This window comes from Rhamphochromis longiceps, linkage group LG16 (genome assembly GCF_057381845.1).
Source record: "Rhamphochromis longiceps isolate RC_006_pf linkage group LG16, R_longiceps_female_GT1.1, whole genome shotgun sequence".
NCBI lineage: Eukaryota > Metazoa > Chordata > Actinopteri > Cichliformes > Cichlidae > Rhamphochromis > Rhamphochromis longiceps.
Window position 1 is genome coordinate 3140795 of NC_140572.1, and position 18283 is coordinate 3159077.

General features: G+C 42.7%; 1 protein-coding gene across 2 annotated transcripts in view; it reads right to left on the reverse strand.

The window, feature by feature from the left end:
- Positions 1 to 1630, reverse strand: part of marco (macrophage receptor with collagenous structure) — a 28666-nt gene extending 27036 nt beyond the window's left edge. The window contains exon 1 of one of the 2 annotated variants that reach the window (XM_085384716.1): positions 1414 to 1630. In XM_085384716.1, coding sequence (XP_085240842.1) covers positions 1414 to 1522 — 109 coding nt within the window. In that variant the 5' untranslated portion in view covers positions 1523 to 1630. The remainder of the gene's footprint in view (positions 1 to 1413) is intronic. The other variant, XM_085384717.1, reaches the window with a different exon arrangement.
- Positions 1631 to 18283: the final 16653 nt, after the last annotated feature.

Genomic DNA, 18283 nt, shown 5'->3' on the forward strand with positions numbered 1-18283 from the left:
GCTGTGAGTCATTTGTCACCAGGCTGCGAGAGTTGAGTGAAATTTATGGTTTTTGGGGTTTTAATCATTAACTCGGTTTCCCTGGGTCTTTTCCCGTGTTGTAGTTGTGTGTCTTATTTTGAAAGAAATATTTCCACGTTACCATAGCGACCAGAGGGCATTAAGGGGCAGAGAGGAGGATGTTACTCTCAATGTTGTTTTCAGGAGGACGCTGCTAATAAAATTACACAATTACACAATTTGCGTTTATTATTATATTTACAAAATACCACAGTTTTTGTCTCGGTCCTATCATAACATTAGATAATGACATTAGACTGATTTTTGATTTAGAGTGGGTGTAAAATGGGTTTTGTTGCAGTTTTCAAACTGTAAATTGTAAATTTTAACTGTTATTGATCCTTTTATCTTTGTCTTAAAGTGTATATTTATTTCTCTTCTTATATTTATTGTTTGTCTTTTGCACTGAGTGGAACCGGAGCCTCGCCTCGTTTCTCTATATCCTGTACTGTATATAGTAGAGATGACAATAAAGTTTACTTACTAGCACTAGAAGCAACAGAATCGTACATTTGTCACTGCAGTCCCCAGAATTCATTCAAATTGAATCAAATCATTTTCCTCTTGCCAGTATTCAGGTTACTTCTGTGTTTTTCAGAGTCCCACAGTTGTTTTTTAGATGATTTGTTTGCTCTTGTACTTTCCTGTAAGTTATTCTTTGAACTGCTCTATATTCAGTTAAGCCATTATGTCGTTCCTTTTTGTTTCAGGAGTCTTAATAAACTCTCTTCCAAGACAAAAAACTCAATATTGTTTTGTCTGTTGTCAACAGCAGCTTTTGTTTGTTTGCTTTTTTACCCGCTCAGGCAGCTGGCGTAAAAAACTTAAGGAAGCTGATTTTTTTGTTTTTGTCATCAAGTCTAATAAAGCCTGTGCCACTTAACTCCACTGTTCATGTTTTTATTCAGTCCAAACTTTTCTTTGGTCGCATCGAGGCTGAAATTGGTTTTCACGATGGTTCAGTGTTTCTTACTTTACGAGAAATTTTTGGTTACTATAGCAAATTGAAAAATTATTTTTTGTTAAATGATACTATAATGTTTCCAGTGAGGTTTTTTTCAGGAGCAGCTTGTATATGGATTATTCAAAAGTTACAACCTACCAGGAAGAAAATAATATCTCTTAATTGGCATTTCCAGCTTTAGAGACTGTTGATGGCCAGTTAAGGATTATGGATAAGTTTAGGCACATTTTCAGAAACAACAGCACCAAAGGTTTGGAATTAAAAAGTAAAACAATCAGGGATTTAGGCCTTCACGTTCATTCTAACATGATAAATGTTACAGATAACTATTTTCCAAATCTCAACACAGTTTCTATGAAAGAAGTAACACTCACTGTCTTAGCACTTACCATCAGGCTGAAGGCTGTAGAGATCACTCCTGCTGAGTGACATGTCAAACAGTGGGTTACTCTGAGTGTATGTGACCTCATTCCTTGTCCTGTTCATTGCCGTCTCCATTCTTCCTAAAGCCCCAAATCACCTTCACGTCCTACTTGGGAGCCTCTTTTAACATATGCAGTAGGTAAAAGATGACACTTCTTCCCCAGATTGCAACAGAAGCTCTGTACCAAAGTGCTCACATGAGAACCGACTAAAAGAGAGGAAGTAAAAGTTTCTGATTTGTTGCTGAGTTGACTAAAATATTGCAGCTGACATTTATTTAGTGTTACTGCTAAACCAAAATGAGGAAGCTGGTTAGGTCTTACAAAACCATAACGGAAGTTGCAATTTTCTTGTCCAAGTTCTTTTACCACTTTTACTCTTTTACAATGCAAAAAAGCTCGGAAAGTTATGAAAATATTGGTTTGCAATAACGTACATACCCTACAGCAACAAGGTCTTAATACCCAGCCAATCACATAAAGTTTTATTTTGTCCTCTGGCTTTGAGTTCCTGTGTACAATGTTTACATTACCCTGAGTAATTTACCCACTCAGACTCTACACGATGTACAGTTCATACATGAAATACAAAAATTGAAAAGTTGTGATAAATAGAACAAAATAATATTTGCAAATATATTAATGTGTGTGTGTTTGTGTGTGTGCGCACGCGTGTGTGTGTTTGTGTGTTTACAAAGATCTGGACGTACAACACCACAGCACTGGCCAAGAAATCACAGCAGCGTCTCTTCTTTCTCCGCAAACTAAGAAGAGCAGGAGCACCAGCCCCCATCATGCACACTTTCTACAGAGGCACCATCGAGAGCATCCTGTCGAGCTGCATCACTGTGTGGTTTGGAGCCTGCAACGCGTCCTGTCATAGAACCCTCCAACGCATAGTGAGAGCTGCAGAGAGGATCATTGGTGTCTCTCTCCCCTCCCTCCAGGACATTTACAGCACCCGTCTCACTAAAAAAGCCCTTTGCATAGCGGCTGATCCCACGCACCCAATGCAAAGCTTCTTCAAGCTGCTGCCGTCGGGGAGGAGACTGCGGAGTCTCCAGGCCAGGATCAGCAGACTGAAGGACAGCTTCATCCATCAGGCTGTCAGGAAGCTTAACTCCCTCCCGGTTCTGCCCCCTCTCCCCTCTCTCCTCCACGGTCTCACTGAACTCTGTCACACACACACACACACACACACACACACACACACACACACACACACACACACACTCTGACTCACTCACTGGCCTGCACCAGTTACCAGTCACTTTGTGGAGCATTGGACTGCCATTACCTCATAAGACTTTGTGTTACACTATCTCATACCGTACATTACCAAATCTCCATTTGCACTATTTGCCTATTTGCACTACTCTGCCTGGTTTGCACTCAATGTCATTTACCCTTATATTGTATATTGTATAGCTTTCTTGTTATATGTAAAATTGTATTATATTTATTTAATTTTTTTTTACTTTAAAATATTTTACTTGCATTTTTAATCACTCTTATATTTAAATGTTCATTTGCTATTTTATCTAGGGATTGAGAGTAACGAAGTTTCTATTCTCTGTATGTCCTGTACATGTGGCAGAATTGACAATAAAGTTGACTTTGACTTGACTTGACTTTGATCTGTCTGTCAGTCTCTTTCTGCCTTCTCATCTTACTCTTGAACAAGATCCCATGAAACTTAGACTTCTCCTGGAGCAGCCAATCATCCCACAGTAGGCACTTGTGGCAGAGGTGTGGTCCCTGGCTCAGCTGCAGGGGAGAGATGGTGCAGTGAGTTTGAGGGGGCGGTGCCAGCTGAGGCCACAGGTCGTGATGATCTGTGAAGTGAAGCCAGAGACCGGAGCGAGAGGAGGGTGTGTGCTGAGGCCCGTCTGCAAAGTTGGTGAATTGGGTGTTGAACAGAGAGACACTGCATGTGTGAAACCACAATAAACACTTCCAAACGTGAACACAACAACAGTGTGTTGGGTCCGTCTGTAGAAGTTTTGGGGATATCTTTGTTATGACCATTGCTGGAGTTGTTACTCAAAAAGGTCATTATTACTCTTATTACACAGAACACTTTTCTTAAAAGTATTGCAGTACGTTACTTAATTACTACTCATTACATTGCTTTCATGTTACTCTGTAAAATAGCTGAAACACTCTGTCTCATAATCGCTATTTAACAAAATTAATTTGGGGCTACAACTGGCACACTAACACAAAACCCTGATGAGGACACACATTTCTAAGATCTTTCTCTTAGTAGAATACAAAGCTAACCGCACAAAGCAAAGATGAAAACCAGCACAAAAAAGCGATCACCACAGTGATCCTGCTTTAGAAACATGAACAGGTAAGAAGGGAGGCTGCAGCCTGACTGCTCATCTGCTTGTTACCTGTTGAAATTAAGGGTTTGGCTGCTCACTCAGCTTTCACACTGGGTTCTTGGCTAGCTTAGCGTTAGCATGCTGTCTTGGCAGATGCTTGCAAAGAAGTTATGTTAGTGGCATAATGCGGTTGCCTCTGTCCCAGCTGCAGTTTTCCGCTTGTGTTTTTGTTACACAAAACGACGAGATAAATGGTGATGTCTGGACTGCATAGCTATTCCCTGTAAACTGAAAACAAACTGAAATCAGCTGATTGTAGGGCGAGTGTATAAATGGATAAGCAGGATTGATAGGCAGGCAGACTAAGAATTCCAAGACTGCTGGGAACTGGTTTTCTACAAGGAACAGTTTTTGATTCCCTAGCGATACTGAGTGATAGCAACATCAGGAAGAAATATACCAAGGGCTGAAAGAAGAACTCGAGAAGATGTGGCGGGTAAAGACAACAGCAGTTCTCGTGGTAATTGGAGCATTCAAGGGTTAGGGTTAGGAGGGCCAGTACGTTACTGCAGTCTACAGACCCAAACACAGAGACAGCTGAATGAATTTCTCACAAGCTTTATTTAAAACTATAAACAAAGGTTTAAACACAAGAAGGGATTTGTGATGTGGCGATCTAATGTGTAGTGAGAGCAACAGCTTTAAACATGGAGACGGACTCGTGCCGTGATGACCTTAGCGTGCTGTGAACTGTGAACAGAGGAGAAGGTAATTACCATACCATAGAGTATTTATATAGCACTTTAAAAACAACACATGGCCGACCAAAGTGCTGTACAGCAGAAATATTAAAAAAATACATTTATAAGAAATACAATAAATAATAATTAGCGGGTACATGAAAAGCAGCCAGGAAGGAATGGAGGTTAAGGGGTTGGCTTACTTGGCAGGTTGAGCTGTTAAAGCTTGGAGGACAAGGTGAAGGTCCGGGTGGTGTGGACAGGAGAGTGCAGTGATGACGGGCTGACCTGAGTTGCAGGAGGGCAGGCAGGTGTGTGGTGAAGAGATCTTTCCAGAGAGACAGACTGTGGAGTGGATCCAGTTAGTGATGACCAGCATCCAAGAGAAGGACGAGCAGATCAGTGGCACGATGAGGAAACTCTAGCACAAAGAGGAGGTAAGTACTCCATCTTGGTCATGGAACATGGAAAAGAGAAAAACTGTTACCAACATGGGTAATTTGGTGAATTGTCCCAGAAGAGACAGCTCATAAATACCCTCCCACAGATTGCCAGGGATTAGTCTCAGGTGAGTCGAGAATAGTTCAGACAATGATGGCTCTACCAGGGGTGGACACGGGAAAACATGGCCGCCTGGGGCGCTCCTCAGCCCTTTTCTAGGTGGGTGGCGGGATTGCCCCAGCAGTGGTCCTCCTTGAGCTCTCATGCTCTGGGGGGCCTCTGGATGTCTGAGGCCAGGATCTCCTTCATGTCCTGGGAGGGCAGGGCTATAGCTCCCCACTACTATTAGACGCTTACAAGGAGAAACTTTATGAATACAAGTCCGCCCACACACACAGGTGTACACACGAGCGTTCACACAGGTGTAAAAACAGGTACTCACAGACACACTTTCTTGGTTGGCTGCTGCCTCTATACATATCCTTAGTCCTGTATGCTGCTCAGTAACCTTCAATATCTATTATTTACTGTTTCTTAAGCTTATCAATCAATCAATCAATCAATCAATCAATCAATCAATCAATCAATCTTTATTTATAAAGCACTTTTCATACAGAAATGTAGCACATGGTTAAAAGCAGCCCACCCCACATCGCCCTCCAACTCACTCCCCACACTCTCATTAACATAAATGATCATGGATACATCCCCCCCCCCCCCCCCCCGCACACACACACACACACTTAAAGAGTAAAATTGGGCTGGGCACACATGAGCCAGGTGAGGAAACACTATCACAGGGAGCCGTCTGCACCGGGAGCCGGTCACAGACCGCAGCCACCAGGCTGGGCACACAGCCGGAGGGAGGCAAAGAAGCCCCCCAGCCAGGCTGAGAGGACCCCCAGAGCCCCAGCAGCCACGGTCGGTCACAGCCCCGGTGCAGAGAGCGCCCTCCGAGGAAACACTGGAGATATGACCTAATAAGAATATATACAGGATAAAAAGATAAAGTAAATAAGAATGGGATACAGTATAAATCTAAATAGAGTAAGAAGACAAAAAATGAATAAGAATAAAATAAATAAATATTAGGTAAAACCTAAATTGATAATATAAATAGAATAACAGGATAGAATAAATAAGCATAAAATAAATAAACGTTAAATAAAAGCTAAATTAAAAAGGTGGGTCTTGAGCCTGTTCTTAAAAACATGTACGTTCTCTGCGGCCCTGAGCTCCTCCGGCAGGCTGTTCCACAGACGAGGACCATACCACTGAAAAGCTGCCTCTCCGTGAGTATGTGTCCTGACTTTAGGGACAATCAAAAGGCCAGTACCAGAGGACCTCAGGGTCCGCGAGGGTTCATATGGTAAAAGCAGATCTGAGAGATAAGAAGGCCTAAGACCATTAAGACATTTAAAAACCAATAAAAGAACTTTAAAATCGATCCTGAAACACACGGGGAGCCAGTGCAGCGATTCTAAAACCGGTGTAATGTGGGCCCGCCCTCTGGTCTTCGTCAGCACACGAGCTGCCGAGTTTTGTAAATGTTGTAAAGTTGAAATATTCTTTTTAGGAAGACCAGAGAGCAGGGCATTACAGTGATCAATGCGACTGGTAATAAAAGCATGCATCAACATCTCTGTGTTGGCCCGAGAGAGAATAGGGCGGAGTCTGGCTATATTTTTTAGATGATAAAATCCAATTTTGGTTACATGTTTAATATGTGGGATAAAACCAAGCTCAGAGTCAAAAATAACACCCAGGTTTTTCACTTGTAGCGAAGGACATAGTGAAAATGCCTCTAATTTAAACAAGAGTTTCTCTCTCTGAGCCTCAGGACCGACGATTAAAACTTCAGTTTTGTCCTGGTTAAGCTGTAAAAGGTTTTCTGCCATCCAAGATCTTATATCCAAGATACAGTTAAAAAGGGCATCCATTGGTCTGGTGTCATCAGGAGACACGGACAGCTGAGTGTCATCAGCGTAACTGTGGAAGTTCACTCCATGCCTCCTGATGACACCGCCGAGAGGGAGCATATACAAATTAAAAAGTACAGGGCCTAAAACCGACCCTTGGGACACACCTCATGTCCTTCTATGGATCTTAGAGGAGCATGTATCCATACTCACCATAAAAGTTCTGTCAGAGAGATAGGAAGTGAACCAGTTGTGTACAGCACCAGAGAGGCCCACCATGTGTTTCAGTCTGTTCAAAAGAATAGCGTGGTCTACTGTATCAAAGGCTGCGCTTAGATCCAGTAGCACCAGGACTGAGAGCTTTTGGGAGTCCCAGTTACATCTAAGATCATTTAAAACCTTTAGGAGAGCCGTCTCTGTGCTGTGGTTCACCCTAAATCCAGACTGGAATATCTCCAGGATCTGTCTATCATTCAGAAAATCATTAATCTGAGTAAAAACAAGTTTTTCTAAGATTTTACTTAAAAATGGTAAGTTGGATACAGGTCTGTAGTTATTAAAATCATTACAATCCAAATTGCTCTTCTTCAGAAGGGGCCTCACCACCGCCGTTTTAAAGGCAGCAGGGAAGACACCCAACTGAAGAGAGCAATTCATCATGTTTAAAAGCTCAGCTTCAAAAAATCCATAAAGTGTTTTAAAGAGTGAAGAGGGGATTGGATCTAAAAGACATGTGGTGGTTCTCAGCATTAACCAGGACAAAGCTGTCCAGTGTCTCCTCAGGTACAATCGAGCCCTCAGATGTGTTTAATCATATCACGAGAAGATAAAATATCAGCTCTGATGGCGCTGACTTTTCCCCTGAAGTGGTCTGCAAACTGCTCACAGAGCGAGTCTGTGGGCTTCTTTGGGAGCTGTTACAATCAGGGTTAAATAAATGATCTATGGTGGAAAAGGTGGGAAAAGAGGACCTTGTCGGTTGTTGCTGTGGTTTCTCTAGTGTCTTATTTGGTTTTTGCTTGTTTTTTTTCGGCAGGTGATCAAGCAGATTTTCACTGTCTTTTCTCTTTCTATCCCTCTTCTCCTCTATTTTATTTCTTTAACTCTCCTTCTGTTAACTCTCTGTCCAACTTCTCTTTTCTTCTTCTTTCTCTTTCCTGTCCCCTGGTCCTGTCTGTTGTGATTGCAATAACTTAAAATATATAATATATATAATAATAACAAAGATAAACTATGACAGTCAAGTGGACCAGCATACAAAAAGGCATAATGGTTTACATGGGAAAATAAGCCTGTTGGGCATTTTTCTTGGCTTTCAGACAATAATTCTGATTGCTACAGTGATGGAGGGCAAAATAAAATGTTTGGACACACCTTCTCATTTAACCCTTGTGTGGTGTTCATATTTTTGTTACTCAGCCAGTGTTCATGGGTCTGGTGGACCCGCTAGAGTTTTGGCCTTCCAAATTAACACTATCAAACAATTTTATGTTAAATTACTCAACAGATATTTACTTCATCCCAATTACAAGCCATATGAACAGCAAAAATGGTTAATTTTTTCCCTTTACCTTTGTTAGATCACATTTATGAATTAATGTGCTTCTCGGTTTTTTTGTTTTTTTTTTATAAAATGTTATAAAAAATGAATAAGTTATAATCAAGTGGAGTGAGTGGAAATACACAACATATTTACACGTGAAGCAATATGTTTTACAACTAAATGGGATCAGCTGCTCATCAATGGTGACATTAGGCCCAGGGTTGTAAAACGGGGAGGTGGTGCACACACTTATTCCACACTGTCCTGATGGCAGCTAGCTTGTCTCTCTGCCGTCGAGCTGGTCTGTCGTCTCGGTTATCAAAACGGATAATCCTGGAAATTTTGTGGAAGTTTTCCAGACACACTGATGCACGGAAAGGTTCGTGCCGGTTTCTGCATCCCACAGGGATTCTTTGGATTCCCCTTTGGACCTGAAAACTCCTGCAAGGATAAAACCCCCAAAGTAGGCCTTTGGGGTTCTTAGATGAATTTGGTCCATCTACTTCCACCTCTCTCCAAAAACACACCTTCCTTCTAGATTACTGCAATCCAGAATAATTTTCTGGATGGAATCTGGGATGAAAAGCTCAAATGAAGACTTGATGTCCTGCACATGAGTAACTGCCAGCCGTGTTGGCCCTGGCTTATCACAGTAGCAGCTCTGCAGGGTGGCTCATTTCTTGGGCAAGAAGACCATTCAATTTCACCAGTTATTGACATCCATATTTCTTCACTTGCTGTCTGGTGGGCTTGTTCTGGTCCTGGAGCTGGCAGCAGATGGGGTACTCGTCTTCGTTTTGTTACTAAATGGTGCTCAACCTCATCCTCTTCTTCAAAGTCACTGTCAGACTCTGAATTTTTAGAAATGTGAAATGTTCTGAAACCTCTTTGTCAACATCATCATCCGAAGCTCCTCTCTCTTCCAAAATCAATTGGATGGCCCTCGCAGCAGATAATCTTTTGCCATCTTGATCAGTTGTGATAAGGAACCACACTGGCAAAGTCTTATTTATAGTATTATGCCCCTAATTTGCAGGTGGGACAGGGTATGAGAAAATAAAATTTGGATCCCTCAAGAAAGAGGGTAAAATGTGTGGGAATGTCAGAGCAGACGGTGTTGATAGTTGAATTTTCAACAATGTTGCAACTTTGTGCGGAGCAGGAGGGGAAGAAAACACTATCAGCAGCACCAGAAAGGAGGAAGACAGAGTGTGGGAACACAGGACCTACACTTTCAACACTTTTATTAGACCTGGGTCCAGTGGACCCGAACACCTTGTATGTAATGTAAATGCGTGGGTGGAGTTACAGTATGAGGTCATTGAAAATTAGTTCAGATTTATGTTCTTCAGAGAAAATAAGCCAAAGCCAATGAATTTCAGGTTGAAAAAATAATTAATTGTTTAATTTTTCTTTTGAGAAAAACTGAAAACGGGTCTCACAGACCCGAACACCATACAAGGGTTAATAGTTTTTCTTTATTTTTACTACTTTCTACATCGTAAATGCAAACTGACGATATCAAATATATGAAGCAAGATATATTTAATTATGTAGCAAAGAAAAAAAAGATAAATAACTCTAAATATGTTTTATACTTCAGATTCCTGAGATTAGCTGCCCTTTGCTATGTTTTTTTTTTTTTTTTGCCTGTCCCGTTTGGCTCTTTTGCCATCAGAATTGTTGTCTAAAGGCTAAGAAAGATGCCCAACGGATTTACTTTACCAAATTGACCATCCCAGCCTTGCCGTAATGGTCCATTTGATTCATCTTTTATTGTTTATTTTATTTTCACTTACTGAATACGGGACAGACTTGACTGGAGGAAAGAAGGGGAGAAAGAAAGAGGGAAAGAGAAACAGCTGAGAAGAGGGACGGGGGAGAAGGGCAAAAACCAACAGAATGAGCAGAAAAAAAAAGAAAAAGAAAAAAAATGCATATATCGATCACCTGGATCACCTGCTGAGAAAGAAAACAAGCAGAAGAGAACAAGAGTAATAGAATAAACAGCATCACAATGATATATGGGAATATGACAGTAAATACTAAATATTAAACATTATTGTGCAGCACATAAGATCAACAGAACACAGTGTGCTTTGAGGTAGGAGCCAAAAAGGGTGTAGTTTGTGGGTGTGATCACCCGTGTGTACACCTGTGAGCATGGACGCTCTTGTTTTTTTAAAAGGTTCCTTCATGTAATGATCTGCTAGAGGGTGTGGGGGGGCCACAGCCCCGTCCTCCAGGGCATGAAGCAGGTATGGAGGAGATCGAAACTCCAGACATCCAGAGGCCCCCAGAACACAAGAGACCAAGGAAGACCAACAGAGGGGCAGCCGCGCCACTGTCCCAGAAAGAGCTGAGGAGAGTCCCAGATGAGGGCTCACTCAGCAGCCGCGGAGCAGAAGCCAGGGGGAGTTGCAGTGACGCGCCCGTGAGCTCCGCCGGCAGCCAGCCGTGCCTGAGTGACCGAGCCCCAGGCCGAGAGGCCGGGGGCACCCCACCTCAGAAGTGGCCCGAGCGAGCCCCAGGCTCCAGGCCCCGATAAGCGGCCGCCAAGGAGTGAGCCGGTGTGTACCTGGACGCCCATCCCCAGACACAAAGAACCACCAACGCACCGATGTCTGAGGGGGTCCGCCACTGGCAGGGGAAGTGGTGGTAGGGGGAGATAGGCCTCCAAACCTTGGAGGGCCTGAGATGTCCCCAGAGAGGTGGCGTCTGATACCCAACCTGACATATAGACACAGACATACAGGCACACACAGATACAAACATCGATTCCCACCCTCATGCTCTCATATGCACTTACTCCACACTCAACCAACGTGGAGACAGACATAAAGAGACGCTGTACACACGATCACACTCCCCAAGCGTACTTTACAAACCGGGTCTAGGTACCCTTGCCCCTGGAGGGGGGAACTGCACCCAGACCCAGGTGGTGTTACCCTTTTCCCTGCGGTGGGGGGAGGCAGACCGCCCCGACTCCGCAGCAGCAGGGAGGCCCCACACTCCAGACCGCAGTCGGACAGCCAACTCCTCCTCCTAGCCCCCCCGCTCCAGCAGGCCGCAGAGAACGGGGGTGAGAGAAGACTCCAAACCTCCCTCCACCCGCTCATTGTAGTGTTGATGCATGTGTGTTCTAAGGTGCATTTAAAACCCAGGAGGGCTTGGAGCTACCTGCCAGAGAGCAGCAGGTAAGCGCATAGCCCCTCCTGCTAGCCCTCTGGGGGTAGCCTCCTCTGCACCCTGGTGACATACCCCTACTCCAAGGTCCTGCATGTGTGGGTGGTTGTGGTGGAGCGGGAAGAGGGAGGCAGCTGGAGATGGGGAGGGAAGGAAGGGAGGGGCAAGTGACCCCACCCTGGGGCCAGCTCCCCCACTGACCCCAGTAGGCACCCCCATACTCCGCGACCCGCCAGGGAAAGGGGGCCCAGGCCCATCCAGACCGGGGCCCAGTGGAGCAGCGCCTCCCGGGCCCTGTGGGGCCGGGAGGCGCTGCTGCACAGTCCACAGTGCACAGTCCACAGTGCACAGTCCACCCTGCTGCACAGTCCACCCAACCCCACCACAGAGAAAACTGCACCCACCCCACCATCCACTCATCTTCCAGACTACATAAGACAATAAACACCCAGGCTGAGATCTTCCTCCACCTCTCCTGTATCTCCCCCTCCTGCAGAGGGAGCTCCCGAAGAGAGGAAAGCTCCTGCAAGATGTGACAATCTCCGCCACCAGTTGAAGAGACCCCCAGGTGGCTCGATGCACCGGCGGCACCCTGCTCCAGGGCTGGGCCCCCATGCACCCACCCACCCACCCACAACCCCGGCAACACACCAACCAGGACCCAAGCCCCCGAGGCCCGGCCCGGGCCCCAGCCCAGAGACGGAGCGCCCCCAGAACCTCACGCCCATCCCGGACCCACCCAGGGGCAGCCAGGCTACCAGGTCAGTAACCCATGTCCGTCAGCACAGACCCTCCCCTAGCCCTAACCGAACATGACCGCTACCCCGGGTTGAGCCCCCCAAGGAAGATGCCTCCGGGGAACCCCCCGATGCTCTAAGCCTGTCCCTACCCCCACACCAATCACAACAGTGAAGGCGGGACCAAACTATGACTCCCCACCCCCACTAGGTGATGGAGCTGATCAAAGGAGCCCAGAGCAATTGATCTGATGTGGTGGCAGAGGCTGTATCAAGACTAATGTAATCTAATAGATAATTTCTATATTGGTTAGAATTAAGATTATTTTTATTTTTCCAGTTCATGAGGACTGTTTTCTTTGCTATGCATAGGGCAGTGAAAACCATATGGGCGATATTCTTTTCTGAAGTGACATTATCTAAGTTGCCCAACAAACACACTAAGGGGGAAGTTGGAATGTTACATTCAGACACTTTGATAAGTCTTCACATATCTCGCGCCAAAACTTCTGAACTGGTGGACAGAACCAAAGAGCGTGGATATAATTGTCCGGTGAATTGGTTTGGCAGTGTGAGCAGTTGTTGGTAGACGAAAAGCCCATCTTGAACATCCGATGACCTGTACAGTGCACTCTATGTAATATTTTGTATTGAATTAATTGAAGACTGGGATTTCTAATTAGATGAAAGGTTTTTAAGCAAATCTGAGACCAGAAGTTTAGGTCTAAGTTAACTGATAAATCCGCTTCCCATTTTGCAATAGGAAGTGATATTGATTCATCTGTTTTAGAAAGCATTCTGTATATTTTGGATAGTAATTTGGGGGTTTTAAGAGTAAGAAATTGAACCACACTTGGTGGTGTTTGTAGTTCAACTTGACCCGGTTTAAATTTCTTTTTTACTATGGATTTAATCTGTTGATATTCTAAAAATCTTTTCTTGTTGATCCCATATTGTGTAACTAGTCCGTCGAATGAAATAAATTCTGTTCCTTCTAGTATATGTTCTAAATATTTGATTCCTTTATCACTCCAATCTGAAAAGTTTATCATATTATTGTTTTGTAATATGTCAGGGTTGTTCCAGATAGGTGTACGTTTGCATGGGATTAATGAAGACGCCGTCAATTTTAGAAACTCCCACCATGCTGTCAGAGAAGAGCTGATGTTGATGCTTTTAAAGCATTCATATCGTTGGATGTTTGAGCTGATAAATGGTAGGTCTGAGATCTCTAGATTATTGCAAAGTGCTTGTTCTACATCTAGCCAAGGTTCATCTAAGAGGGTGTGTTTTAGCCATCCTGAGATAAACTGAAGCCTGTTGGCTAAGAAGTAGTGCTGAAAGTTAGGCAGTTCTAGTCCTCCTTTATCCTTGGTCTTTTGTAGTGTTTTTAAGCTTATACGTGGGGGTTTATTTTTCCAAAGGAATTTGGACATACATGAATCTAGAGATCTGAACCAATCTTGTGGCGGTTTAGTTGGGATCATTGAGAATAAATAATTTATTTTTGGTAAGACCATCATTTTTATAGCGGCAACCCTTCCCATGAGTGATATGGGTAGACATTTCCATCTAGCCAGATCATCTTCTACCTTCTTTAAAAGTGGGATATGGTTTAATTTAGTTAGATCTGCAAGCTTGGGAGAAACATTAATACCTAAATATTTTATATTTCCCGATTGCAGTGGTGTAGAAGAGGAATTATGGAAGGAGCAATTAATCGGTAGGACTGTAGATTTTGACCAGTTAATTGAGTAATCTGATATTCTTGCAAAAGAGTTTATCAATTCAATCACCCCAGAGATATTGGTTTGTGAATTTTGGAGAAAGAGTAACACATCATCCGCATAAAGGCTGATTTTATGTTCCACGTTCTTGCATTTTATGCCCTTAATTACTGAATTCTGTCTAATTGCTGCTGCTAGTGGTTCAATAAAAATTGCAAACAGTGAAGGGGAGAGTGGGCATCCCTGCCTGGTGCCCCTCAAGAGACAGAAGCTGGAGGATGTCTGGTCATTTGTTCTAACACAAGCTGTTGGGGAATTATATAATATTTTTAACCAGTTTATGAAAGAGGATCCAAAACCACATTTGTGTAAAGTTGCAAATAGAAATTTCCAGTTAACTCTGTCAAACGCTTTTTCTGCGTCTAAAGAGAATATTGTAGTTTCTAGGTTTTTACTGTATGAGTAGTCTATCAAATTAAGTAATCTACGTGTATTTGTTGATGAGTGCCTACTGTTAAGGTTCAAAATATTGGGGATGGACACCAGAGGAAAAACCCACAATAACAACACTGGTCCGGTCGGGTTGAGTCAAACGATGATTTAATGATCACACACGTGGGAGATGGACACTGTATGCAGACAGTCTCAGATCTCGTCTCAAAAAACACATCACCATAGTTTTATGAAATCAGGGTATTAGAACGCCCCTTCATGCGTAGTGACAGGTGCAATACAATCAATGTTGACAATTTTATTTAACACAAAGAATAACATTGTCTCCTTCCCGAGGGCAGACGCTGACTGCCCCCGTCTCCTGGAACCGTCTGTACCCTGCTAAGACACAACATGGCAGCTACAAGGACTCTTTCATTTACTCAGACCATCAGTGTGTATTGCTCTAAATCAAGTATATAATATTAAATGAATATTGCTGGATCAGCTACTTCTACTTAAAACATATTAAAACATGACTAAGCACAAAATCACCAAGAATAACATCTTATAAGTGCTGTGTAAGCGCGTGCGGCCTTCCAAGCTCAACGCCTTTGCCCTCCATAGATCAGCCAGACTCGCGCTGGCTGTAGCTTTTAACCGTTAATTAACTTGAGCACAACTCTAGAATAAGCGACAAACTGCAATGTGTATGGAATGATCATGGTTACATCTGCAATGGAAAATCATGTTATTATTCTGGTACCTGTAAGGAAAAAGATCAAACTGAAATTATAGCCATCACTGTAAATGCAAAAGATAATGTAAGGTCAAAAACTTCAATTTATGTTTAATGCAAAGCTGGTTATATACTTCTAATGAACTAATAATGCCATATTAAAATAATGAATGAAAATGAGAAAAACATCCCCTCCTTATTTTACACTACCTTTCATGAAACCAGTTTGGTCAGGATGAATTAAGAGGGGGGTTATTTTCTCCAGTCTCTTTGAGAGAGCTTTGCAGATTATTTTAAGGTCTACATTTATAAGGGATATTGGACGATAGCTTGAGGGATATACAGGGTCTTTGCCTGGTTTTAGCAGGAGATTAATGTTTGCAGAATTCATATTTGATGGAAGTCTGCCCTTTTCTTTAATTTCCAACAACGTTCTGTAGAAAACTGGTGCTAGAATCGACCAGAATTCTTTGTAGAATTCTGCAGGAAAGCCGTCTGGACCTGGAGCCTTATTATTGGTCATACTTATCAGGGCTTCCTGGAGTTCACCTGGTGTCAGTGGTGAATCCAGTGCCATTGCTTGAGTGTCCAATAATTTTGGAAGAGTTATGTTGTCCAAAAACTGATCAATTTCTTTTTTAGATGGGTTTATTTGTGGTGAATACAACGTTTTATAGAAATCCCTGAAAATGTTGTTTATTTGTATCGGTTCATATAATGTGTTCCCAGATGAATCTTGAGCAGCACATATAGTTGTTTTTTATTTTTTTATTTTTTGCTGGTTTGCTAGAAATTGACCGGATTTATTACCATGTTCATAATTTTGTAGGCGTAGTCTTTGTACTAAGAATTTTGTTTTTTTATCAATTATCTAATTTAATTCTAGTTTTGTTTTGCGTATTTTGTTCAATGTTTCCTGATCTTGGTGGGACGCGTAGGCTTCTTCTAGTGATTTGATGTTTTTTTCTAATTCCTGAATATTTTTGTTTTCTTTTTTCTTTTTATGTGATGAGAAAGAAATTATTTTACCTCTCATCACAGCTTTCCCTGCTTCCCATAGAACAGAAGCTGATGTTTCGGGAGTGTCATTAAAGTTCAAATATGAAGTCCACTCTTTTTTAAAATATTTAATAAAGTCTTCATCTTTAAGTAGTGATATATTAAATCTCCAGTTTTTTCTTGGCGTAGTATTATTCTTGTGCATTAGTGTTAAAGATACAGGAGCATGATCGCTGACAGCTATAGGGTGAATCTCAGTGTCTGAAATGTCGTTCAGCAGTGAGCTGCTGACCAAAAAATAATCCAGACGAGAGTAGGAGTGATGGACATGTGAGAAAAAAGTATATTCCTTACTGGTGGGGTGAAGGGAGCGCCATGCATCGCAAAGACCAAAGTCGCTCATATACTGTTTGATTATATTTATGGACTGCCAATTACGCTGAGTTCCCGCTGTATTGAGCCTATCCATGTCTTCATTTAGTCCAAGGTTGAGGTCGCCTACAAGAACAAGTGTGCCATCTAAGTGTTCAGAGAGTGCACTGAAAAAACCGTGAAAGAATGAGGGATCATCAACATTTGGACCATATACACTTGCAATACATAGCTTTTTATCCAGTATAGATAGTTTAATGATTAAGAATCTGCCCTCTGGATCTATAACTGTATCGAGTACTGTGAAATTAATATTTTTATGTATTAAAATTGCTGCTCCCCTTTGTCTAGAATTATAACAAGCTGAGAACACATTGGGAAACTCCGGTGTTTTAAGTTCATTCGAACCTCTAAGAGGTCTGTGGGTCTCTTGTAAAAGGACAACATCTGCCTGTAGTTTTTTGAGTTGGTTAAATATTTTTAACCTCTTTAACCGCCCTTTGCTATGTTGATAGCGCTGCAAACCCTCGGCCTTCTCTCAGTGAGCTTCATGATGAAATGGTTGAAATGGTTTCACCTCACAGGTGAGCCTGTCAGGGTTCATTGGTGGAGTTTGTTGCCTTCTTAATGACGTTGGGACCATCAGTTGTGTTGTGCAGCACTCAGGTTGGTGCACAGCTGACAGGCCTGTTTGACAACTGTTAGAATTCATATTACGGCGAGAACCAATCAGCTGAGTAAAGAGAAACAACAGCCCATCATTGCTTTAAGAACTGAAGGTCAGTCAGTCGGAAAACTGCTAAAACTTTGAATGTGTCCCCAAGTGCAGTCGCAAAAACCATCAAGACCACAATGAAACTGTCTGACATGAGGATGCCCCAGGAAAGGAAGACCAGGAGTCCCTCTGCTGCTGAGGATAAATACATCTGAGTCACCAGCCTCAGAAGTCACATTTTAACAGCAGCTCAGATCAGAGTCCAGATAAGGGATGGACATTAGACCAGTGGAAATCGGTGCTTTGGTCTGATGAGTCCACATTTGAGATCTTTGGTCCCACCTGTTCTGTGTGACGCAGACACATTTGAATATTTGTCCAAAATTGAAGGCACACTGAACCAGCATTGCTACCACAGCGTCCTCCAGCAACATGTCATCCCATATGGTTTTTAGTTGAACCATTATTTATTTTTCAACAGGACATTGACCCCAAACACATGTGCTTGGGGTCACCTGAGGTTCACCTCCAGGCTGTGTCAGGGCTATTTAACCAAGAAGGAGAGTGATGGAGTGCTGCGCCAAATGGCCTGGCCTCCACAGTTTGGGATGAGATGGACCACAGAGTGAAGGCAAAAGGTCAGACAAGTGCTCAGCATCTCTGAGAACTCCTTCGCGATTTCTACCTCATGAAGCTCATCGAGAGAATGCTAAGTATGTGCAAATAGGTAAGCAAATGGTGGCTATTTTAAAAAATCTAAAACGTGTTTTGAGTTATTTTACACTTTTTACTTTACCACGTAATGTCATACGTAATCATTCAGTGAGAATCTACAATGTAAATAGTCATAAAAATAAAATAAAAACCCCATTAAATGAAAATGTGCATCCAAACTTTTCACTGGTAGTGTACACACACACACACACACACACACACACACACACACACACACACACA